This window comes from Fusarium verticillioides, chromosome 6, assembly GCF_000149555.1.
Source record: "Fusarium verticillioides 7600 chromosome 6, whole genome shotgun sequence".
Classification (NCBI taxonomy): domain Eukaryota; kingdom Fungi; phylum Ascomycota; class Sordariomycetes; order Hypocreales; family Nectriaceae; genus Fusarium; species Fusarium verticillioides.
Window position 1 is genome coordinate 727,200 of NC_031680.1, and position 22,894 is coordinate 750,093.

At 50.6% G+C, this 22,894-nt stretch overlaps 9 protein-coding genes and 1 non-coding gene across 11 annotated transcripts; 5 read left to right on the top strand and 5 right to left on the bottom strand.

Annotated features, from left to right (window-relative positions):
- The first annotated feature begins 264 nt into the window (after positions 1-264).
- Positions 265-338, top strand: FVEG_15090. The gene has a single exon. It is a non-coding gene; the product is annotated as a tRNA-Val (tRNA).
- Positions 339-727: 389 nt separating this feature from the next.
- FVEG_02553 (glucosamine-phosphate N-acetyltransferase) lies at positions 728-1,356 on the top strand (the record flags this gene model as incomplete). The annotated part of the gene is made up of 2 exons (XM_018889886.1): positions 728-1,014; positions 1,065-1,356. The coding sequence occupies 2 exons, from the start codon at positions 728-730 to the stop codon at positions 1,306-1,308; spliced, it is 531 nt and encodes a 176-aa protein (XP_018746119.1). The 3' UTR covers positions 1,309-1,356.
- On the bottom strand, positions 1,282-3,420 carry FVEG_02552 (2-deoxy-D-gluconate 3-dehydrogenase). Its single transcript, XM_018889885.1, has 3 exons — positions 2,885-3,420; positions 2,620-2,832; positions 1,282-2,572 (listed from the first exon to the last, which is right to left on the bottom strand). Exons 1-3 carry the CDS (start codon positions 3,005-3,007, stop codon positions 2,126-2,128), a joined length of 783 nt encoding a protein of 260 aa, XP_018746117.1. The 5' UTR covers positions 3,008-3,420; the 3' UTR covers positions 1,282-2,125.
- On the top strand, positions 1,803-2,036 carry FVEG_15089 (hypothetical protein; the record flags this gene model as incomplete). The annotated part of the gene is made up of 2 exons (XM_018904181.1): positions 1,803-1,861; positions 1,910-2,036. 2 exons carry the CDS (start codon positions 1,803-1,805, stop codon positions 2,034-2,036), a joined length of 186 nt encoding a protein of 61 aa, XP_018746118.1.
- Positions 3,421-3,668: 248 nt separating the features above from the next.
- Positions 3,669-5,446, top strand: FVEG_02551 (L-iditol 2-dehydrogenase). Its single transcript, XM_018889884.1, has 3 exons — positions 3,669-4,101; positions 4,155-4,525; positions 4,577-5,446. The coding sequence occupies exons 1-3, from the start codon at positions 4,045-4,047 to the stop codon at positions 5,289-5,291; spliced, it is 1,143 nt and encodes a 380-aa protein (XP_018746116.1). The 5' UTR covers positions 3,669-4,044; the 3' UTR covers positions 5,292-5,446.
- Positions 5,447-5,757: 311 nt separating this feature from the next.
- Positions 5,758-7,242, bottom strand: FVEG_02550 (alcohol dehydrogenase). Its single transcript, XM_018889883.1, has 5 exons — positions 6,987-7,242; positions 6,658-6,923; positions 6,445-6,606; positions 6,149-6,395; positions 5,758-6,097 (listed from the first exon to the last, which is right to left on the bottom strand). The coding sequence occupies exons 1-5, from the start codon at positions 7,174-7,176 to the stop codon at positions 5,901-5,903; spliced, it is 1,062 nt and encodes a 353-aa protein (XP_018746115.1). The 5' UTR covers positions 7,177-7,242; the 3' UTR covers positions 5,758-5,900.
- A 521-nt stretch (positions 7,243-7,763) lies between these two features.
- FVEG_02549 (syntaxin 5) lies at positions 7,764-9,738 on the bottom strand. Its single transcript, XM_018889882.1, has 3 exons — positions 8,972-9,738; positions 8,201-8,900; positions 7,764-8,124 (listed from the first exon to the last, which is right to left on the bottom strand). The coding sequence occupies exons 1-3, from the start codon at positions 9,213-9,215 to the stop codon at positions 8,100-8,102; spliced, it is 969 nt and encodes a 322-aa protein (XP_018746114.1). The 5' UTR covers positions 9,216-9,738; the 3' UTR covers positions 7,764-8,099.
- A 1,814-nt stretch (positions 9,739-11,552) lies between these two features.
- Positions 11,553-21,065, top strand: FVEG_02548 (hypothetical protein). 2 transcript variants are annotated; one of them, XM_018889880.1, is made up of 3 exons: positions 11,553-12,315; positions 12,373-14,932; positions 15,214-21,065. In XM_018889880.1, exons 1-3 carry the CDS (start codon positions 12,263-12,265, stop codon positions 20,623-20,625), a joined length of 8,025 nt encoding a protein of 2,674 aa, XP_018746112.1. In that variant the 5' UTR covers positions 11,553-12,262; the 3' UTR covers positions 20,626-21,065. The 2 variants fall into 2 exon arrangements, with proteins under 2 accessions (XP_018746112.1, XP_018746113.1); XM_018889881.1 differs by having other exon boundaries at positions 12,373-21,065.
- On the bottom strand, positions 20,907-21,879 carry FVEG_02547 (hypothetical protein). The gene has a single exon (XM_018889879.1). It carries the CDS (start codon positions 21,801-21,803, stop codon positions 21,183-21,185), a length of 621 nt encoding a protein of 206 aa, XP_018746111.1. The 5' UTR covers positions 21,804-21,879; the 3' UTR covers positions 20,907-21,182.
- Positions 21,880-22,170: 291 nt separating this feature from the next.
- Positions 22,171-22,871, bottom strand: FVEG_15088 (hypothetical protein; the record flags this gene model as incomplete). The annotated part of the gene is made up of 3 exons (XM_018904180.1): positions 22,171-22,227; positions 22,283-22,624; positions 22,680-22,871. The coding sequence occupies 3 exons, from the start codon at positions 22,869-22,871 to the stop codon at positions 22,171-22,173; spliced, it is 591 nt and encodes a 196-aa protein (XP_018746110.1).
- Positions 22,872-22,894: the final 23 nt, after the last annotated feature.

Here is a 22,894-nt window from a genome sequence, read left to right on the forward strand (position 1 = left end):
ACAACGAACCACGACATGCATTTGGCGATCGTAAGATGCCTGTAATAGTAATTTGAAAGGCCCTGCTTGAAATTATGCAATAAACTCACCAAGAGAGTTTACTCAACGTTTCTAAGGTATCCGGATGATAGATAAGACAAAAACTTCCCATTCATCCGTACAAGTGAACCATGAAATGACTTCACAACAGCTTCATCGCCCTCCACCAACATCACAATCTTGGTCCCCAACTGATTCTGTCACTTTCATCCAATTAAATACCTCGGTTCCGTGGTCTAGTTGGTTATGGCATCTCGTTAACACCGAGAAGGTCCCCGGTTCGATCCCGGGCGGAACCACACTTTTTGTCCTCTGGACCTTCTCCTAGACCAAGTGTCGGGATCGCCTTGAGGCTGTGACTCGCTGACCCCTGAGCGATGATGGTAAATCGTCCCCGATATAGAACCAGTGGGGGCACTAAACACAAAAGGTACGGGAAAGGACAAGCCAAGCTCAGCTCAAGACTCCGCCCATTCTGTGCTGAAACGGAAAAAGACGAAACTACTCCCAGATCTTACATCGAATTATATTTCAACATCCTACATATTCTTTTTTTTATTTTTATTTTTTTAAGTCTATCTCTCTTCAATTGCTCTGTTTGAACATCCTTCAAAGTCTTTTTGTTGAGACATCTCCTTATACCCCTCGATCAACACCCCGCCAAATCGACACCGACACCGACACCGCCATGGCTCAAGACGGCATGTTCAGCGCAAACCTCCTCTCCTCTGAGGTCAGCGCCGCTCTCCCCGAGGGTTATGCTCTGCGCGCCCTGCGAAAGTCAGACTTTAACAGCGGTTTCCTCGACTGTCTGCGTGTCTTGACCACCGTTGGCGACATCACCGAAGCCGACTTCGCCAAGCAGTACGACGACATGCTCGCTGCTGGCAGTTACTACATTATCATCATTGAGGATACTTCGCGAGGCGACAAGCCTGTAGTTGGAACTGGCGCCTTGATCACTGAGCGCAAGTTGTAAGTCAATGGTCTTGACTGTCTGCTAGACAGCCGCTAACAGTCCGTAGCATTCACAGCTTGGGCGCCGTAGGCCACATCGAAGATATCGCCGTCGCAAAGGACCAGCAGGGCAAGAAGCTCGGTCTACGAATCATCCAAGCCCTGGACCACATCGCCGAGCAAGTCGGCTGCTACAAGAGCATTCTCGACTGCAGCGAAGCCAACGAGGGTTTCTACGTGAAGTGTGGCTTCCGAAGAGCAGGCCTCCAGATGGCCCACTACTATGAGGGCTCAAAGGGTAAATCCCAGTGATTTCATTAAGTAATTCTACGATATTATGAAATGCGTATGTGTATGCGTACACACGGCGCATGCGCATGCGCATGTTTCCTTTTGTTATCGTTTGTGTGCGTTGCACAGAGGCTGATGCGGTTTCGCATGGCGCAGGAAGCAAAATCTAAAGAGGTTACAATATTGGGCAGTTTAGAGGTAGATATGGACGGGAGAATATAGACGACATTTCTTGCACTGTTTGTACAGTTACCGAGCGACGGAACGAGTGAGATGTTGCGGGTACCCCGAGACATTCGGAGGAAATCCATGTAAGCTGCTGTGTGACAAGAATCATCAGCTGAGTGAGGTTCCATATTCGGCTTCCGATTCGAAGCACATGTGAATGACCGATGAATTTGCGCATAAAACCTGCTTATATGCCTGGTTGTTAGCTACAGCCACCCAGCTGAAAATATTCAGTCTCGCCCAGTTCTCTAAAGTCTTTTCGTCGAAATCCTCAAGTGAGTATCAAGATGTCCGACGAGTTGAGCCACTCCTTCATCAAAGTCCGAATTGCGGCCTTGCAATTGCTGTAAGTGATAAATGCCACTGCAGAATACTTGTTGAGTGGTTACTACAGTGTTCGATCCAAGAACCCTGATGCTTTCCATATCGTCAGGCATCTGACAAACCGAGTCACGACTTTCATCGACCCAAGCGGTTCTATTCGCCTGGCCAGACGAAGACTTGTTCGCGCCCGTCGTTGATCACTCGACATTCCGGCTTTGCAAAAACGCCAAAGACATTATATTGTAATCTATTTTCAAGCTAGCAGACGACCATCGGAGCGTATCGTTTATCGGCCCATCCAACCACCATCGACGACCAACACATGCCCACTCACATACCCACTGGCCTTACTCGCCAGATACACAGCCGTACCCTTGAAATCATCTGGTGAGCCCCAGTTACCAGCGGGAATTCTGGAAGTTATAGAAGCAAGACGTTCTGGGTTGGCGAGAAGAGCCTCGTTCATGTCGGTAGCGATGTAACCGGGAGCAATGGCGTTTACGGTGATGCCCCTTGAGGTCCACTCGTTGGCGAAACTCTTGGTGACTTGGCCTACCGCACCCTTGGAGGCAGCGTAGGCGGGGACAGTGAAACCGCCCTGGAAGGTCAGGAGGGAAGCGAAGTTGATGATGCTGCCGCGACGGCCGGTGATAGGTGAGGGTTCGAGGTTGAGCATGTGGGCGCCGACGTCGCGGCAGAGGGCGAAGACGGAGTTGAGGTTTACTTGGATGACCTGTAGCTCGTTAGATATGCTATGAGACAGAAATCGACTTTTCATACCTCATTGAAGTCGCTGTCGGGGAAGACTTCACAAGGGTGTCGTCGCTGAATACCAGCGCAGTTCACCAGAATGCGAATCTGATGTCCATCGGCGAGCACCTTAGGCACGAGCCCAGCAACTGATTCTTGCGATGATAGATCGGCTGTGTAGATGAAAGCCTTTCGGCCAAGCTTCTCGATAGACTCTTTTGTCGATTGTGATGTGGTATCTCGCTGTACGTCCAGTTAGTCTCGAGTTCTGGCCTCATCATGAGACGTTCCGTACCTGAACAAGAATAACATCGGCACCAGCTTCAGCAAGACCAATTGCTACGGCCTGGCCAATACCGCGTGTACCACCAGTTACGAGAGCAGTTTGGCCCTCAAGGGAGAAGAAAGAAGCAGCCATTTTGAAATATTAGTTATTGACGTTGTGAGTAATTGGTGATGTTTTTTTTTTTTTTGGTTTCTTTAACGAGGGGCAGCTCAGTTCAGTTCCACCATGAGATGATAGACAGGCTGGGGTACTACGCTATTAATGACCGAGGGGTAAGCTTTTGAGCTCCGACTTAGGAGGAGCCGGATTGGCTCTAACTTGGTGAGTTGGACCGGACTAGAACTGGCCAATTGATTAATTGTTCGTAATGCAGGTTTACTCTGTAGGTTCACATTCAACCGGCATGTGAAGGTCGGAGAGAAGGCCGAAGACGAGCTTTGGATGGATTCGCGCAGAAGGGTGATGCTATTCTGTATCATGAGATATGTACAGGCTGGCAGCACGTAGCTCTTGAGATGACAGGCTTAACAGATACACATCATAGATATTCACTGGGTGTTCAAGAACAAAACACCCTTATAAGAGACAGATCTGATCATTCTCACTCATCCAGCTCATGAGTCGGCCAACATTTCCTTCCCTGGGCTTCTCCAACATCTCCAAAACAGTGGATCGTCCTAAACCCAACGGCTCAATCTTTAGCGCTTCACCCCGCGGGATACAGGGCAGTGGGGGCACGCTAACACTGTCTCTACCGCTGCGGATAAAGATTCTCTTCTTTTTTTCGCTGTCATGGGGGCATTGCACGTCATGGGACGTCTCGTCGCGGGGCCTTTCAATGGGCACCTTTTCCGAGGTCGAGGTCATCTCGGCCCTCTCTCCGCGATGAGACTCTGAGAATCAATTAGGGAACTGTTTTCTATAGCTTCTGTCCAATCCGATATTTGGTCGACATTGGCCCTGGCTTGAATGTCCTTGTTTAGTTCCGTCCTTTACTAATCCACCTCTCGCTCTCATCTTTGATCCATGATCTTCCAATAACTTTTGCATCTGTAACATTGACCATCACCTGCATATTTCTGTCACAATAGTCCACCAATTACTCAATTGGTCTTCTTTAATTATTCCCTTCATCATATCACCACTTTCGCCTCTCTCATACCTTCATCATGGCAACTGAGCGTGTCAAGGCCTCCGTCCTCCACGGTGAGAAGGATCTCCGTCTGGTAAACACCATTACTCAATTACATCCAAGATCACAGACTGATTCAATTGACAGGAAGAACGTGAACTTCCCGCACCCTCAAGCAACGAAGTCCAAGTCGCTGTCAAGTCAACTGGCCTCTGCGGCTCCGATCTTCACTACTACAACCACTTCCGCAACGGCGACATCATCGTTCGCGAACCTCTCACTCTCGGCCATGAGTCCGCAGGCACAGTCGTAGCCGTCGGTTCAGAAGTTACACATCTCAAGCCCGGCGACCATGTCGCGCTCGAGGTCGGTCTTCCTTGTGAGGCCTGTGAGCTCTGTGGTGAGGGTCGTTACAACATTTGCCGTGGAATGAAGTTCCGCAGCTCAGCAAAGGCCAATCCTCATGCGCAGGGAACTCTACAAGAGAGAATTAACCACCCTGCTAAGTGGTGCCACAAGTAAGTCAATTGAATCTTTGTGAGGCGAGAAATGTACTGACTTTTTCTTAGGATGCCTGAACATGTTACTCTCGATCTCGGCGCTCTTGTTGAGCCTCTCTCAGTCGCAATGCACGCCCGTGATCGCGCCGCTCTCCCCAAGGGCTCAACAGTGCTCGTCCTCGGCGCTGGTGCCGTCGGTCTCCTCGCAGCCGCTGTCGCAAAGGCCGATCAAGCCAAGACCGTTATCATTGCCGACATCCTCAAGGACCGCCTTGACTTTGCTATTAACAATGGCTTCGCCGATGCTTCAGTAGTCGTCCCCATGGAGCGCCCACAAACTATCGAGGACAAGCTCGCCCTTGCTCAAAAGGTCGCTGCCATGGTGAAAGAGACACAAGTCAATGGAGAGGCTGTCGGTGAGGTTACAGCTGTGTACGAGTGCACTGGTGTCGAGACCTGTGTGCAAACAGCCATCTACGCTACCAAGCCTGGAGGCAAGGTCATGATCATTGGAATGGGAACTCCCGTCCTCACCATCCCCATGTCGGCTGCTGCTCTTCGCGAAGTTGACATCGTGGGTGTCTTCCGCTACGCCAACACATACAAGGAGATCATTGAGCTATTGGCCAACCCTCCTGCCAACATGCCTGACGTGAGCCGTCTGGTCACGCAAAGATACAACGGCATGGAGAACATTGAGGAGGCTTTCAAGATGGCTGGCAAGGTGAGGGACGAGCAAGGCAATCTTGTTATCAAGGTTGTTGTGGACTTTAACGAAAAATGACTAAAAGGTCGGTTGTAAATTAATAACGGTTGTGGGAGTTGTCACTGAGGGTTTCATGAATGGGGTAAAAGGCGTGTTGCATAGGATCTTGAGGATTATAGATACCTAGTTTCTGGTAAATTGAGATGCTTGAATAAGTTAATACTGTACCTTAACCTTTCTCCCTGCTATAATTGACATGCTCGACCGATGAGTCAACAGACTCGTGGATGCCGGTATTTGTTGGGAGAGCTGGATACACAACAACTACAAAGTCTTCCACTAAGATACAAACGACATAACCAGTTTTTACATGCAGAAATTTACATACTAGCATTTCAGGCCAAACTCACAGAGGAAGCACCGCAGTTCGTCAGATCTCATTGTAGTCCGATCTAGGGGCATCTTACGGCATGTCCCTATGACGAGGTCCTCGAATCCTCATGACATGACACTTCAATACAAGCACTAGCACATTAAGCAATGTCAAATATTCATGAGTTTAACTATTTCTATTCATGAAGCCAACTTGAGCTTCTGATCTATTATAGATGCAATATTATTCAATGCCGCTTTTCATCATGTCTCATCTTTATTCCCTATACCATATCTCTATAGCCGACCTTTGATTCATGACTTGTCGGGGAAACCGAAGTCGATGCCGAAGGGAGGGTAGACATATCGCTTGACCTCACCCTTCTTGACAAGGTCCTCGGAGTAGTCGTTCAGAGCCTTCATGTCCTCGTCGTCGAGGTCGACAATGGTCTTGTTGGCGGTGATACGCTCGGGGGTAACGGACTTGGCGAGGACAGTGCTTCCACGGGCGACTTCAACACTGTTAGCATTGTAACTTTCGCGAACAAGTTCATGTGACATACCATGGTAGCTGAGGAGGACAGTAGAGGCAGAGACACCCTTCTTCTCAGCAATCTTGACTACAGGCTCAGCAGTCATGACGGGGCCACCAGTGCTGCCAAAGGGGCTGTAGGCCTCAATGTGAATGCCTTTCTCTTTGCAGAAGTCAACAATCTCCTGTTGGGGGAGACTGGGGTGGTTCTCGATCTGGTTGACGGCGGGGATGATAGTGGCATGAGGCAGAAGCTCCTCGAGGTACTTCTTGCTGTACTATAAAGAGTGTTAGCTGAGATTGGTGAACTGAAGGTGATTAGCATACGTTGCAGACACCGACACCACGGGTCTTGCCAGTAGCAGGGAGCTTCTCCATGAGCTTCCAGCCATCGACGTGATTGTAGTCTCGGATAACATCTCGGGAACCATCAGCCTTCTTGGGGAACTTGTCGTCGTTACCCTCGGGGTTGAGGAGAAGAGGCCAGTGCTGTAACCGCTTAGCAAGTAAACTCAAGAGATATTCTGACCAGTAACTTACCACAAGGAAGAGATCAACGTAGTCAAGGCCAAGAGCCTTTAGACTCTTGTCAAGACCAAGCTCAGGTCGGGTGTTGTAAGTAGCCCAGACTTTGGTGACAACAAAGATATCCTCACGCTTGACACCAGCCTCGAAAGCAGCCTTGAGACCAGCACCAACCTCCTCTTCGTTTCCGTAGCAGTAGGCACAGTCGATCAGCTTGTAACCGTCCTTGAGAGCGTATGCGACGGCCTTCTCGACCTCGCCAGCGGGAGACTGCCAGGTACCTACAAGCAACCAAAGTCAGTCAATTGACCTCTTGAGGGTCAAAACATGTGAAAACAACGCACCGAGACCAAGGGCAGGAATCTCCTGGCCAGTGTTGAGCTTGAAAGAAGAGGGAGCCATTGTGTGAATCTTGTAAGAGAGTGGGTATCGTAAAGAAGAAGATGAGAGAGATCTAGAACGAAACACAAGAGAAGAAGCTCGTACAGAAGCGGGAGACGTGCAGGTTATAAACCGCTGCCACATCATGGACATGGCCCAATGCCCCTCATGCCTACGTAGCTTGATCTACCGAGCTACCTACTCTATTACAGCACCTTATCCTTCGATACAACAAAGTCCGCCCCCCAATGTACACGCTCATCTTTGCGGGGTGAACCCCGCCAAAGCGCTAGGCATGTCACCGAGCTCGAGGGGCATTTTTGCCTCTTAGAGCAAGTTTGGGGTGCAGTTTACACGGAAAAACGCTGATCGATGGAGATTTCTCGGGGTGGGGTTGCTCCGAGGCCTTGAGATGGTGAGTTGAGGCTAACTTGGTGTGGTAGAGAGGTCGGTGAGAACTCCGGCCGACGATGCCCCCAAAGGTTGAAAGACGCTATGGAGTTGTTGTCCTTTCTGAGAATGCCGGGAAATATCTACTCTCGAGATTATGCTAGGGAAGTGTGTAGGAAAAGCTGAAGGGCCGATGGCCGACTCTGCCTCTTTATATATCCTGTGCTGATGATGCTATCACATATCCTGGCCCGTGATATACCACTTCCATCATCGTGGGGGTTGCTTCTGAAGCCAAGTGTCAGAAGCCATGAGACCAATCACGAACAATTTCACTCTGGTCACGGAAATGCCTGATACTCTGTCACTCAATATGTAAGTCTAGGCCATTGAGGATCTACTGATTCATTATTAATCCTGAAACCCCCAACATGATCCATCGACGAGAGTCTTCCTGCAAGACCCTTTCCCTCTATGCTACGTCGCTCCAATCCATCTCTAAAGAAAAAACGACTACAAAGTATAAGGTACAAACATACGTACATATGGAAAAGAAGTGCACCTATCGAATGGTACCCCATTACAACAAAACATGTGCCGTAAACTCCCTTCCTTAGTCCAAGTTTTTCCCCGCCCGCCTCTTTTTCTCGTGTATTGTGTCTTGTGTTGCGTTTCGTCGTCAAAGTTTAGCCCGAAACAAGAACCCAGATCCTACAGTTTGTTAGTAACTGCTAATCACCCTTGACCGTAGTCTTGGTAGTGTCCTGGAGACGAGGGGTGAACTTACAGGAAGAAAATCATTAGCGTTCCAAACATCTTGGCAATCAACATTCTGTTGCTCGACACTCGGTTCCAGTATTTGAGGAGTTCTCGCTGGGCTCCTTCAACATTATCAACCACGTCCTCTGTGTTGGCGTCGATGCGCTGGATCATCTCGCTCTGTTCCGAAACCATGGTAGCTAGTTGTCCAAAGATGCTGCCAAGCTCGCCAATGGTCTTCTCGATAGCCTCAATCGCTTCGCCTCTTTGTTGAATATATGTGTTGGAGGGCTGTGCTTCTTCCATCATCAGCAGCTGTTGATCACCAACGGGGTTGAGAGACAGTGTATCTTGAGCTGCCGGTGCGGGTGAGTTGCGAGCTGGTGTTCCGTAGAGAGGGGAAGCCGACTGTTGAATCGATGGTTGGGCGTGTTGCGACACAGAGGAGATAAAGTTCTCTGTTCTTGAGCGCGATGCCTGGATGTTCTTGGTTCTGGCCTCAAGAACGTCCTTGAAGTTGACCGAGACGTCAGTGAGCTTGCCTTGTAGTAGGTAGACAACATTCTTGTTGTGCTCGCCCTCCTGATCGGCCTTGGGGTGTTGTTGCTTGGTGAGTGTTTGAAGAGCTCCAATTTGCTGGTTCAGAGACGAGAGATCTTGCTTGATGACGAAAGTAAGCTCGTTGATTTCCACAGGACGGTCGTCGAAAAGTGTTCGTCGCTTCGCCACTGTTTCTTGAGGTTAGAACGATGAACTACGCTGGGCATTCGCGTCGCCCAGCTTAGCAGATAGTACTCACATTGAGCTAGCTTTTCCAGCTTGCCCATAGTCGCAGAGATGCCACGTCCAATCTCAGCAGCCTTCCGGGCGAACTCGGATCGTCTTGGAGGACCTCCAGCATGACCGTTGGCGGCATCTTTTTGCGCATCAGTCAATAGAGACCGGCGCTGAGAGCTGACTTTTGAGGAGGATTGTTTTCGCTGTGCCTGGGCGAGTACCGACTTGAACTCGGAGGTTCGGTCTTGAATAGATGCGACAGCCATGGTGGCCAAATTAAGAGGGGTTAAGGATAAAAGCCGAGATGTCAGACTGCGGCCAGCGCGGTTTCGTGTCTCGAAAAGAGTCGTGCAGAATCGATGTGATAGATAGCAGCGATGAATATGCCACCTATGCGACTTGTGTTTCACTAGAGATGTGTCGATTTGCGAGTGTCGAACGTCGATGTGGAAGGGTCCGGATCAGGTCTCGGTTGGCAGCGCAGGCGAAACGAAACGTCGAGGGGTGACGCGGACGAACGAATAGCAGGATAACTAATTAGAAAGGAGTACTTCGAATCGAAGGAGTTTGGTCGAGAGTGCAATGCGTAAGAGAGGATTAAAGTGTCGCGAAGCCTCGGGAGTGGTACGAAATGGAGAAAAAGGCTAGTTAAGTTAGAGAGAGCTAAGTTGAACGGTACCGTAGATGCGCAACAAAGAATGCCAGAGACAAAAGAGGTTTGATTTGAATTAGCTGTCGCTGCGTCTGAAAGGAGATTGGACTGATTGAATGATTGGGGAACGTGTCGTGTCGTTTGGCTTGTTCCAGACTGGTCCAGTCTGGCCGAGGGGCAGGGGTAGGTTCAGTTCAGTGAGTGAGTGTGTGTGATTCGCCACGCTGGCTCTTTTACCAGACCGGACTGTTATTAGATGCGTGGCTTTACATGTGGCTGAGTCTCATGTTGGTATTTGAGAAGATATTCTGGCTCCAGCATTAGCAAAGAATACATTGACCCGAGAAGGCAATGAAGCCTTTATCTAATAGATAAGTATGGATATGCCTTGAACATGTATTTCTTCTGAGATAGACCAGCACTATCACAATCATCGCCTAGATCCAATGTCTATGGAGAGTCGAAGGTTGTATATCGTGAGTTGATCACGATGGTTCCAATGCAGACTGCATATACGGAGTATCTATTACTCTATTTAGTATTCGAGATGCTTGCTGTATATAGTAGTATATTGAACCCATAGTAAGGGGTTCTCCATTGCTCAATCAATCATCTTAGTGATCTAGACGACAACTGCATACATACTCTCATGAGAAGTCTCTACCAGCTTGTAAAGTTCACCACTAAGCCTACCTACAATTGCTACCATTTCTTCGTATCAAAATTCCATCTCCGTAGCCTCTTATAGCTCCAGTCTCAACTCTACCTCGTATCTCAAATCCAATCATCTTATTCTGCAATCAAGTGGGGCCTAGGGTGAGCGGGAATGACGGCATTGAACCCCTTAACTACTACCTGTTACTGTTCTAGCATTCTTTGCTAGACACGCAATAACAGAAATCTGTACCGCTGCACAGACTCAAGACGGCCACTGGAAAAATTGGTGGTTAGCTCAGCAATTCACAGTCGTTTCATGGTCGGCACTCGGAATCCTGGTACCCTAAAAGACGTGTCATACCTTAGTCGACGTCACCTGTCCTATCAAAAGCAAGTTAATAAAGGCGCTGCTGTGTCTTCATTCACATCCATGGTCGCACGTGTGCATGTGCAACTTGGAATCCGTGTTTACGTGTGACATTTGCGTTGAATGCTATCTAAACCTCACATACATGATACAGCAAGGAGGAGATATGAGGGGCCAAGAAAGCCACTTGTTATGCAATGGGTTCGCAGTTCGTTGATGTTGAGGCCAGTGCCGCAGACCTAGGTAGGTAAAGAAGGTTATCACGAGGTGTCGAAAGGGTTCATCCTAGTGGATAGGTAGGTGACGAGGACTGAGGCACTAAGCCCCCCTGACCAAACAGCCAACTCTTCGACGACGGCCGTAGTTAATTCAGGTGATCAGTCTCCAAGGCTCCAAGAATAATTACAGTACCTTATGTGCAACATCAGAGGGGGCCTAACATAGAAGGACACGCGAGCTCACGGGTATCTTGACTCGACAGACTTGAAGCTCTTTTCTCCTTTGTCTGATATCCCGAGGCGTAGAACAATAAACCGTTTCCCCAGGATGAAAAGCAAGGATATGTCAAAAATAGCAATGGCCAGTTCTTGATCCATGTCTCGAAAGGCTAATTGGGATAATTATCAACGTGGATTTTAATTACTTGCTCTATAAACTTCCATTCCGTGCACTAACGCGAAGTGAAGTGAAGGGAGTCCACCCAAGTTCTATTAGCAGACGATCTCGTAAATTCGTGACAGTGAAGACCTAATAATAAAGCTCTAATCATTCTAACGCTGGGTTGACTCCGCTGGTAATTTCATTCCATTGATCGGCCCATTTCGGTTTCTTTTTTTGTCGCTTCTGGGTAGACTAGTCGTCCCCTGTATTGGATGATAACGGGCAACGGCTGCCATAAAAAAATAACCGTCGCAATATGTAATCCTCGCAGTGATCTTCTATTTCTTGGGTTTCAACGAGGCTGGGCAAACTGGGGTATCTTGATGCTCCTCTGTATTCGGTTCCTTGTCTTCCTTTATTAGTGGTTCAAGTTGTCCGCAGCCCCCAGTCTCTAGAACAGCAACCGCCTGAAGTACCCCATCCACCTCCGTCATCCAATCTCCAACGGGCTACCACAGCGGCGGGCAGCATAGCACTAGGCCAAAGGTGACAAAAGTGGCTAACCGCACCATTCATTCATTCATTCATTCATTCGCATTCGCGCTCACTCCGGCCACCACCAGAAACGTAACTCTGCCTCCTTCTTTCTATCACCATCTTGTCGCCATCATTCACAAGCTGTCGTTGGCATCTACTGTTTTGCCATAACCTTCTTTGTTCTGCTCCCTTGATCTCATTCTTCTTCTTCTTCTTGTATTGACTCTTTTCGCCGTTTGTGTTTCTTGGCTTGCAGACCTTGTATTTTAAGCTCTTTGTCAATCTCGACCAACCGTCAGTCACCTACCGACGCATTACTTTCTCCGCCGCCGATCCTCATCGCCGAACCCGATAAATAGCCCGGTACACCTAATCCTATTGCCACGTCCTCCCAGTTCTACTGTTGCCAACGCCGCCGACCGCTGGATTCCCTTCAAGCATCACGAAGCCATCCAAGAATGCTTCGATAGTCGAGTCTGGCTAAAAATCCCAAACACGACATGGATGGGACTTATAATAACCCTTATGCGCAAGGGCAGTCGCAATCTCCATTGTAATTATCCTTCGCAGTACCCAAAGTTTCTCACCGTTAATCCGCAATCGCTTCTAGATCTCCCCAAACGCCTGGAGGATATCAGGTCAACGTCAACCGTACTAAGACGAGGAAATGGGTCCAAGCGCCGACTCAGAATTACGATGGTGACGATTGGGGCGCCGACGAGTTCGAGGATGACGAGCCACCGCCGCCTCCCCCGGTTCCTCGAGTAACAACAGGTCTCCGACCGGTCGGACAACGAACCGAATCATTTGGGCCCTCCCCAAGATTGGCTGCCGCTGTCGCTTCCAGTTCTCGCAGCTCAAGCAACGCGCCATCGCTACAGCTTCAGACAAACCATCCGGATGTGCCCAACCCAGGCCACCCAGAACAATCCCATAATGTTTCGTCACCGGTTACAGGGCGAACCGGATCACCTGCTCCTTTGTCTTCAGGTCCTGGATCTTCAAAGGCGCCCAGTTATGACCAACAGCCCGACGTACGATCCTCTACCCCGCAGAGCACCGCAAGTTCCGCTGCTCGTGGTTCGCCTTCAATCCGACCCGATTTTCGCCATATAGATGATGAGCGTAAGTTGGGCGGGTCGCCGTTGTCCGTCACAGAGAATATCGCACCCAGACCCGATGATCACTCTACACCCCCAGTCAATGAACCGAACCAGCCAGGATACGGTCGAGGAGATGGCCCAGCGATTGATAAGGTCCAGAAGCAGCCAACTTTTGATGCCATTCTCGCGAAGCGTGAGGAGCTAGGTTTAGGATCTCAGGGGTTGCACGATCCTCCCACTCTAGATAGCATTGCTCCTCCAGAGCCTGCTAGTCACACGGAAGAAACTGTGATTCATTCGCCTGTGGATATTGACAGGAAGCGATTATCTGTCAGCCCACAGCTTCCTGATGTTGCGCGTATGTCAGTATTTGGCGCTGATTTCTTCTCTTCGGGAAACAAGTCCAGCGGTCCTGCCTCTGTTCAAGACCCGACCAAGCAAGACCAACCTTCAGTTCCCAGTCAAGCAACTGATAGCCCCGGAAATCTCGCAACTTTGGAAGAGAAGCCCAGAGAGAGTGAAGACAACGCCAGCACTCCTGGACCTAACAGCAGCACCTCTCTTGCCCCTGTGAATGATCCTCGAGCTGTTCCACCTCTGCGTACACCAAGCCCGAACTCAAAGGGACTCTTCCCATCGCCTAGAGAGCCTACATCAGCCACCGACTCCAAGATTACGCCTACAGAGCCTCTGCACCCTCGACAACCGGATTACTCTCCATCGAACTACGAGCCTAATTCTGCTTTGACACAAGGATCTTTGAACACCTTCAATTCGTCACCTGTTAAGGAAAGTGACGTCCTGAGTGAGGAGATCATGAGGTCCCTTAGCCCCATTGCTCCAACACCAAGCTCTGCAGTGTCTCGGCCTCTGCCCGGTAACTCTCAGTCTTTGACACCAGGTGACCGGGGTGTCACTCGTAACAGCAGCTATACCCTTAGCGATTATGATAGCTATTGGGCCGATTCAAACGAGAAGCCCGCGCAAGACTCGAAGACCGAAGCAGAGGACCAAGAGAAGCCCAAGACTGAGACCTCTCCAGTTCATGAGCAGAAGCAGCAGCCAATTGTCCAACCGCTGTCTAGCGCCGTGGTGTCTACCGAAACCCAGCCTATCGCTCGACCAGAGTCACTCAAGTCTGATTCACGGCGCAGATTCTCTTGGGAGGCTGGTTTCGATTCCCCAACAAAGATTCTCCCTGTCGAGCCGCCCTCTGGTACTTTCAACAACGAAGCTCTTCGCCCAGCTTCTCCTTCACCTCTAGCACCAGTGGGTGCCCAATCTCCAAAGGACGAGGCTTTGGATGTTGCGAGCCAAACCAAAGAGACACCTCAAAATGTCGAGACTCCGAGAATCGTCATCCCGCCTTCTGGTGGCATTTCTCATCAAGTTTCCAAAGCCAGTACGCTACCGCCAAGTCAGCAGCCAGCTCCTTTGGAACCCCCTTCCCCCGTCTCTATCGAAAATGACGATGCAACTCCTCGAGCCATTGACAATCGTCGTCCATCTGTTGCAGAGAATAAATCATTGAATCAGGTACCTTCAAATCTTACGTCAGCATCGCCACCCCCAGATAAGTCGACCAAAGCTCTTCCTCCCAGTCAGTTCCCTCAGACTACTCCATGGCGCGATATTATGAGCCTAGCAACACCCGTTCAAAGGACCCTCAAGTTTGAAGCGGGTTTAGCTACACACCGAGCGTGGGACTCAGGTCTGGAGAACTGGCTGTCTAATCTGATGACCGAGCATCCCGAATACGCGAACGGAACTTCCTCCTTCTCCGGAGCCGGGGTGCCCACAAGTCAAAAGGGACACGCATCAGGTCCCAGCCTTTCTCACAACCAACAGCCGTATTACCAGCAGTATCTTAATGCAAGCTCGCCTACGACAGGGCCACCACCAGGACGATCTCGACTTGGCGGATCCGTGCCATCCGGCACCAGCGGCTTCGGAAACTCGAGCAACCAGATTGGAACCAAGGGCAAGGAACTCATGCAGTCTGCTGGAAAGATGGGCAAGGGATTGTTTAGCAAGGGAAAGAGCAAATTGCGTGGAACTGGGGACAAGGTATTTCACTGACGCTTCTCTTTTTAGAACCTGTTGTGATGGGCTTCTTCCTCTTTTTTTCTCCCTCGGAGCAGGGTTATTGTTGGATTAAATCTCCTTTCGTCATGCACTTCGGGGCTGATGATCACTCTTGACCTTACCTTATGATGAGACGGGTGTATGAGATAGGAATTCTACGACGCTTGTTCCCTTTTCTCCTCCCGCATTGTCATCCATCATGATGTTGCCCATCCATCAGGCTATGTGACAAGAGTGTTTATTAATGTTTCTTTGGTTGACAGGGCGAACCAATATCTCCGGTGCAAACAAAGTTCAAAGCTGAAAGACGCGCATCGTGGGGTTTAGATCGTCTCACAAGATCCCGCGCTGATGACTCCTCCGACAAAGACGTCGTGATCTCGAGGCCTTCGACCCAGTCGTATCATGCTCCCCAGTCCTCCCAATCTTCTAGCATGCTACAGTTTGGCTCTGTGCCTTCGACTGGCGAATCAGGTAAGAGACTTGCTTCACGCGAGAGCTATGGGCCTCAGCTCTCCCAAGATCCAGCTGCTTCTACCTCTGCCTCTGCCTCTGCTTCTATTTCCGCTCCCGCCAGTAAAGAAAATGATGATAGATCGCAATGGTTCATTCCAACTCCCATCGATGAGTCTACTTGGGATCCCTTCAAAGGAACAGACCTTGCCAAGGGTAAAGCTTCTCAGCAATCAGGAGCCATGCTTGCAAACCAAGGCCATCCTCAGGGTGGCTCCAGCACCCAAATGCCATCCAGTAATCCAATGTCTGGCGGTGCTACTCCTACGCCTGCCAGCGGCGGTATTCGTATGGTGCCTCCAGAGGACCCTGCACACCCATCACCTCAACCGACATCTGTTTATTCATCGGTTATCTCACAGGCCCCCATGACAAATGCACCTCAGTCTCAAAGTCCGACTCAACCACATGATCCCTCGGCCATGGTTCAGCGTCATTCCTCCTTTGTTGGACTACCTCCCATCAGAAGAGGGTCGACTTTTGATGTTAACTCGAGATCGACAGCGACTGAACAAAGAACCACACAGCCTATCGTTGAGCATGTTACTGCTGAGCCGGAAGACCTCGATGAGATTGCTCGTCAGCAGGGAACACTGACATCTGAGGTTACGGTCGGGTCTACATTGGTTGGGACAGATTCTATCATGGAAGAGAAGTTCAAGAAAGATGTGGATGGATCAGAACCTCAATCACCCCCTCCGCAACAATCGCCACGTCACTCACTGCAGCAATCACCTCCCAGGGGACCACAGCATCCATTCCAGATGCACCCAGTCCAACCCGGGCCTATGCCACCGCAAACTCAGGGATACCAGCCTCCGACGCTACCCTTGCTTCCGCCTCAACTCATGGGAGGCCCCGTTCAGAGGCTTCCTCCGTCTGGTCCCTGGAAATTGGAGGAAAGCCACTTGTCTGAGCCTCTTCACCGCGTTACTCCCAAGCCTCAGGCAGTCCCACCATCGGGTCAATGGAAGTTGGAAGAAAGTCACTTGGCCGAGCCCCTTCATATGGTTAACAGAAACCGAGCGGGCACGAATGCCTCGCAGATTTCCCAGCTCTCGCAGCGTTCACAACGTTCACAGCAGTCCCAAAATGACCCTTTCTACGGCTACAACAAGGAAACTGGAGAGGTTCCCCCTTCTCCATCTTCGAGCTCTACGGCTAATAGGCATCATCAACGGCAAAAGCCTTCTGAAGTGCCACCTTTATCGGCCAATCGTTATCCTGGTCTCTTCCCTGGTCATCAACGACAGCCGAGCGGCTCTAAAGATGTTCACCCTGGTCCTGGATCTCAGTTCATCAGACGATTTTCTCAAGAGGGCATCGCCAGAACAGGGACGGGCGACACTACTAATGAAGACCGGGGACGTTCTAAAAAGGCCTCGGCGTTGTTGAAGGACATTGGGCACCGTTTCAGGAAGAGCTCGACCGAGCGACGAAGCACGCCTATGGATCACCACGGTCGGCAGTTCCATCCTCCGCAACAACAGCAGCAACTTCAACCACCGCACGCTGACGTCCATCATGACGCGGCTTCTGTCTCAAGTGTGACGACGGACGGAACCCATGACAAGAAGAAGTCGAGAGCAAGTTTCATGCTTGGTCTGAGGAGTAAGCAGAGCCGTGAACGGCTCTCAATGCCTCCTCCTCCACGCCCGGATGACAGCAGGCCCGCCACATCGACGGAAGAGAGAAGGGGATCTCGGCTCAACCCTGACTTCGATCCTGCTTCGGGTCAGTATCGCCTTGTGGGTCCTCCACGTGCAGCTACCTCGAACATGACCAACGAGATGAGCCAATCTGCTATCCCTCCAGCAAAGAAGCGATTTTCGGCATTCAATACCAAGGCTGCTATGACAAACGTCTTCAATCGGCCTAGTAGCGGTACATCCTCGAAGCCTGGGACACCCACCTCCTCAAGGCCGATCTCAAGTCACTTGGGAGCTCAGCAACCAGTATCCCTGGAGCGCCCTGCTCATCCAGGCTTTGAGCGAAGTAGCACTGCCGGTCCTACCTTCAACCAGATGCTTCCGACTCCAACAGGTACACCGCCGGTTGATGCTAACGAGCGCCGTAAGAGACGGGGTTCGGCTGCTGGACTAATCTCCGGCCTTTTGGGACACGTCCACAAGAGCAAGGAGTCCCAGCAGGCTACGTCACCCCAGATGCAACAGCCTTATGATCGCCGCGCTTCTGGTTCTCAGCTTGGTACCCCTCACCCGCCGGCCCTGCAGACACAGGGACGAAGACCTTCGGGACCCCAATTGGACAGCCCTGTACTTCCAGGGCGTCAGCTTGGAAGCCCTCAAGGCTCTGCACCGCCATTGGCCAGTCCCCAACCTCAAAGGCCTCATCAATTTGGCAATCAGCAGTCGATATCTAGGGAACAATCTCCAATGTCAGCTGCCCGACCTCTTTCTGGTGGGATAAGAGATAACCAGCACGCTCAAGCTGCCTACCGCAACTCACGTCCATCACCTCTGGGCTTTGGCTCTACCACACCAGCAGGGACTCCTCCTATCGGATCAGTGACTGAAGGCAGCCGCCATGGGACTCCACAGACACCTTTCAGCGTGGGACAGAGCGTCCCGGACGCGCGAGCTGGAAGAATGCGATCGATCTCACCAGCTGCGTCCGCAATCAGAAGTGCCCCGACAACGCAGACATCATTCAACGTTCCAAGCACAGCCCCAACAACTCAGCCGTCATTCCACCATGCGTCACAATCGTCGCAGTCGCTTGACAAGCTCGCGCATGCAAAGCAGGAGGGAACTCGGATCCAACGACCAGTCACCGACTCACCAAACATGTCCTTCAGGCATGAGAATAGGGCTAGTCATGGTGCATCAGATAGTGACATGCCCTTGTCTCCAGTGTCGCAAATTTCCAAGACTGGCCCGCCGTCTGTATCGTCGATGGCTACTCAGAGTCCTCGTCTGAATACGACGACTTTGGCTGCTGGAAGACGACAGTCCTCCCAGCTTTCACAGCCTGACACGCCTGTTGTATCTGCAGTGTCTGCTTCTCCACAACACCAGACCTTTGCCAACAGGATGGGAGTGTCACCGCCACAGCAACATCAACAGTTTCCTTCTGGATTCCAGCAGCAGCATGCGAATGCTCAGCAACAGGCACACCCTCAGATGAACCCTCCGCATGGTGGCTACCAGATTACTCCGGGTCAACAGTACGAGCCCAATCTCCGTCAGCCATCTGCCGGTCAGCCTATGCCAGGCTCATATCCACAAGCCAGTTCCCCTGGCCATCCATCTATGCAGATGCAGCATTCTGGTTCAGGCCCTCCAGTCCCCCCAAAGGACAGCTCGGGTGCTCTTCAGCAACCCCAGGTTGCCAATCAGCCAGCTCGCCAGCCAAGTCCAGGAGCTTCTAAGTGGAAGGGTCTGAGGAATCGCATGTCGGCACAGGTCTCAAACAAGCCAGCAGCGAGTCAAAGAAAGGGCGAGAATGACAAGCTGACTGCAAGCAAGATCCTCGGAGCATTTAAACGAGGTTCCAAGGAGAATCGGCAGTCAATGGTCATTCCCGATCTGCAGGCTTATCAGAACCATGAGATGCGGCCTGTGCAGCGACAACAGCAGCCTCAACAAGCCCAGCAAGCTCAGCGACCTCAACAGCCCCAGATTCCTCAGCAGCAGTTTGCTGGTCAAGTTCCGCATGGACAGACCCAGTCTCCCCGTCCATCCTCACAGGTCAGCAGCCAACCTTTTGGACAAGTGCCGACTGTTCGCCCGTCATCTCAGTTCAGCAACCAGAGTATGGGACAAGCGCAGACCAAGCGATACTCATCAATGTTTACCAGCCCAATTATGCCACAGCAAGAGTTCCGAAGTCCTTCGGGGGCTTACGCTTCAGGTCCCCAGGGTATGAGCCAGCCACAGCCTGGCCACCCGTATCAGTCTCCTCAGATGGAGGGCCAGTTCCCGCCGACACAGTCGTCACAGGCTCAATATCATTCTCCGCCGCAGCCCCATGGTCAATTCCAGTCTCCTGTCCAACAGCAAGGCCACTTCCAATCGCCTGCTCAACCGCAAGGCCAGTTCGTGTCTCCACCCATGCAACAAGGCCAATTCACGTCCCCCATGCAGCATCAGGGTCGCTTCCATTCCCCCGCACAGCAGCAGGGACAGTTCCAGTCTCCTCCTCAACCCTCGGGTCAATGGCAGCCTCAGATGCCTTCCCCTGCTGGACAATTCCCACCACCTCAACAAAGACAGGCTTCTTATCCTGGCCAATGGCACGGTGGAACAATCGGCCAAAGCCCAAATACGCCCTCGTCATATAGAAGTCCTCAGCATTCTCAGTTCTCGTCGCAGCCTCAAAACCCGCAGTATGGGTTCCCAACAGCACAAAATGTTCATGGGGAGGAATCACCCCCTGTTCATGTCTCGACACCTACTCAGGTTCACTCTCCTACACCAGTTCACGCCCCGTCGCCTCGTCCTTCACTGTTGAACCTGCAAGCGATGGTTGCTGCCAACCCTGAACACGACCACACCCAAGAAGGAGAACGTGAGTGCTCAGATGCCGCTCCTCGAAATGACCCCAATGCAACTCATCAGGGAACCTCCAATATGCAGAGGTTTCACAGCGACAGCCCCCATAGTGGCAGAACCAGCGGGAGTCCCAGAGTTGGCGGTAATCCTCCATCAGCGCAACACGTCTCCCCAAGAATAGGCACAGAGCAGAACGGTAGCTCCAAGTCCCGAGCTCCTAGTCTTCCCATGCCTGTGCTTGCTGGAGGCGATTTCATGGGAGGCCATGCTGCGCATGGTACCAGCTCACGATTCTCATCTAAAGCAGAGGAGTCTCAGGGCGTGTCGCTCAGTCCCCCATCTGGTGCACCAGGCAGTGTCAGCCCTAACTCTACGAGGCAATCACCATCAGGTGGTAGTGATCTTGGCCCTCCCGAACCAAAGAGCAGGGGAGGCCCATCGTTCCATGCTGAACTCGAAGATACCGAGGGCGCCCGCAAGCGCACATTGCGAATTGATTCGCAAGAAGAGAAGATTCACTACGATCCCAATGCCGACTCCGATGGAGAGGTTCCTCCTCAGATGAGCGCGACTAGTTATCCTGGTCAAGAGTGGAATCCCTACGGCATGCCCGAGATGGGTGACTGGAACGAGGCGACGGACCGCTAAGCCATTCCTCGGTCCCTATTCCCCTACATATACACGCACTACCTACTCATATACGCACAGCATATATCATGCTTCTATCGCTCTACTCGAGATTGTTTTTTTTTATTGCAAACCCAGCGATATAAGTCGACCTGTAACGACCGCCGTTCCCCGGATTATTGGATATATATGAGTTCATATTAGCCACTACTGGATATAAGAGTGATTGGGGTTTTGTTATTTGTCCCAATGCAGCGTGGCGTCATGGCTGTACATATGTTACTGTCTATGTATTTACAGAATTTGTGAAGAGATGGAGTGAAGGGTAATAACAGAATGGAGGGATAGCATGGAAGGGGTGGAAAAGTACACGCATTACGCACATCTAATCCTTAAATCATTTATATATACATTTACACTCCTTATGGGCAGGTTAATAAAAGTGTTTTGCCTCTGCAAGAATGTGTATCCTTTCTTGACTGAACTCCAGAAGTGAAATGTAGTGCCCATCATGAATTATAGTATCATTTGCGTTTTTACCTTGAGCGCCTTGAGTGCTCAATATGAAAATGAAGCCATCAAAAGTCCAAAGAAGCATTCCTGAATGGTACCAGGGCTAGAATGACGGCCTGTGTATAATACGCAGCTCGATCAACAACCCCGCCAGTCAATAGCCCAACCGAGCCCTGCTTGTTCTTTGAATCTGTCTGCCCAAATATCATATCATCCGCATGCCCCAGCTCAACACCCTCTTTCAACAACTGACAAGTCTTCTCTGGTAGAAAATACGCCGAAGTCCGTGCCTTGCCGACCTTGCCATCTGTTCCAATAACAACAATCCAAGCAAAAGAGCAGATGGAGCCATTGTGAGTTTCAACACCGCCCTCAATGCCAACCCAGAAATCAGCTTCTGGTCTGGCTGCTTGAGCGTTCTGTGCTCGATTTGATGCACCACGCAGAGTCTCTTCGTCTGAGAAGGGCTGGTCTGAGACGTTGGAGTCTACGCTGATGCCTTGAAAGTCATGAGAGGCTGGAAGCATTTGTGTGAAGCCATCACGGGTGGCTTTGATTTTGGGGATGTTGTTTGAGGCAACGACCACCAGTTTTTGGTTCTCAGGAGGCTCCATTCTTGATCCTCGAAGGGCGAATTTCTTGGCGAGGACGTTGATTAAAGGTCGATTGTTTCGAGACGTGCTCATGGATGCCTTAGCGGTCAAGGAGTAGTTATTATGGGTAATGTAACGTTATCCCCGGCCTGAGCTGAGGGGTTTTGCAGTGGCTGTCTTGGCTGTGTTCTCCCCGCCACCTGTGGCCGCTATTGGTAGAGCTGATATCAATCCTATTCAGAGCAGAATCACGATAACCACTTACACTATTCATTAGCTTTCGATAGACCGATTTCCTTATCAAGATCTGCCACTAAAATACCTTAGTTTATTACAGTAAGTAGCTACTATCAATTCCCAATCGAGCGCCAGCATGAAGAGCCTCAGCTATTGGATGCTAGCTACATCTAGATAGATTCTTGCTCCTCCAAGCTATATCTCAAGATCCCCAAACTTTAGACTAGTCTTGTTCTCTAACCCAATCTTCAATGCTCTTCAGTTGAGTAGGAGGATTCAGCTGCATGCAGATCAGCTTCCATCATATCCTATCACAAATATCAAGGGAAGCTTACCTTGTTGGGATGAACAGCAGGAGAATCATCACCGCCATGAAGCCCAATTTCGTTAGCAAATGCAAAGTTATCCTGCAATTCAGCCCTCAACTCTTCTTTGCAATCAAAGCTGAAATCCCTGTGTGGTATGTGTAGTATTTTAGTCTCGTGCGGCGTGACTTTACTGGAAATTCGTACGAACTCCCGTGGTGTGATCCAAGCACGATAGCCAATGACACTTTTCCCTGGAGGGTTTTGAATTAGGGCTCTGACGAAGGGACCAGAATCTTGGTCGTGTGACATCAGAGGAACTTTTGCATCGAGATCTAGGTTGTTTGCGAACTGTATGTTTCCGTTCTCTTTCTGCTGCATCCTCAGTTTGAATGTCATTGGATTTGGGCAGCTGTTGAAATCAAACCTTGGTTGGCTGAGCCATTGGATGAGTCAAGAAGTTGCTGAGAAAGTATCCAGGGAGATATATACTCGTCTTAGCCCAGAGCTGTGGCTGGTTTTGTTCACGGTACTCTTCTGCATCTGCCTTGGAGTCGTGATGACAGACATTCGTGTACTTTCCTCTCGATAATTTCGTTGGACCCGGAAGTGAAGACATGATGAAACGTTCTAAACTTGATA

Excerpts from the sequence above, each read along its gene's own strand:
- FVEG_02552 (XM_018889885.1), bottom strand. The coding sequence starts at position 3,007 with ATGGCTGCTTCTTTCTTCTCCCTTGAGGGCCAAACTGCTCTCGTAACT. Across the intron at positions 2,833-2,884 it reads CCGATGTTATTCTTGTTCAG|CGAGATACCACATCACAATC; the intron begins GTACGGAACGTC and ends CTGGACGTACAG. Across the intron at positions 2,573-2,619 it reads CCGACAGCGACTTCAATGAG|GTCATCCAAGTAAACCTCAA; the intron begins GTATGAAAAGTC and ends AACGAGCTACAG.
- FVEG_02551 (XM_018889884.1), top strand. The coding sequence starts at position 4,045 with ATGGCAACTGAGCGTGTCAAGGCCTCCGTCCTCCACGGTGAGAAGGAT. Across the intron at positions 4,102-4,154 it reads GTGAGAAGGATCTCCGTCTG|GAAGAACGTGAACTTCCCGC; the intron begins GTAAACACCATT and ends TTCAATTGACAG. Across the intron at positions 4,526-4,576 it reads CCTGCTAAGTGGTGCCACAA|GATGCCTGAACATGTTACTC; the intron begins GTAAGTCAATTG and ends ACTTTTTCTTAG.
- FVEG_02550 (XM_018889883.1), bottom strand. The coding sequence starts at position 7,176 with ATGTCCATGATGTGGCAGCGGTTTATAACCTGCACGTCTCCCGCTTCT. Across the intron at positions 6,924-6,986 it reads GATTCCTGCCCTTGGTCTCG|GTACCTGGCAGTCTCCCGCT; the intron begins GTGCGTTGTTTT and ends GGTTGCTTGTAG. Across the intron at positions 6,396-6,444 it reads GTGGTGTCGGTGTCTGCAAC|TACAGCAAGAAGTACCTCGA; the intron begins GTATGCTAATCA and ends CACTCTTTATAG.
- FVEG_02549 (XM_018889882.1), bottom strand. The coding sequence starts at position 9,215 with ATGGCTGTCGCATCTATTCAAGACCGAACCTCCGAGTTCAAGTCGGTA. Across the intron at positions 8,901-8,971 it reads GCTGGAAAAGCTAGCTCAAT|TGGCGAAGCGACGAACACTT; the intron begins GTGAGTACTATC and ends CTCAAGAAACAG. Across the intron at positions 8,125-8,200 it reads ACGCTAATGATTTTCTTCCT|GATCTGGGTTCTTGTTTCGG; the intron begins GTAAGTTCACCC and ends AACAAACTGTAG.
- FVEG_02548 (XM_018889880.1), top strand. The coding sequence starts at position 12,263 with ATGGATGGGACTTATAATAACCCTTATGCGCAAGGGCAGTCGCAATCT. Across the intron at positions 12,316-12,372 it reads GGGCAGTCGCAATCTCCATT|ATCTCCCCAAACGCCTGGAG; the intron begins GTAATTATCCTT and ends AATCGCTTCTAG. Across the intron at positions 14,933-15,213 it reads TGCGTGGAACTGGGGACAAG|GGCGAACCAATATCTCCGGT; the intron begins GTATTTCACTGA and ends TTTGGTTGACAG.
- FVEG_02547 (XM_018889879.1), bottom strand. The coding sequence starts at position 21,803 with ATGAGCACGTCTCGAAACAATCGACCTTTAATCAACGTCCTCGCCAAG.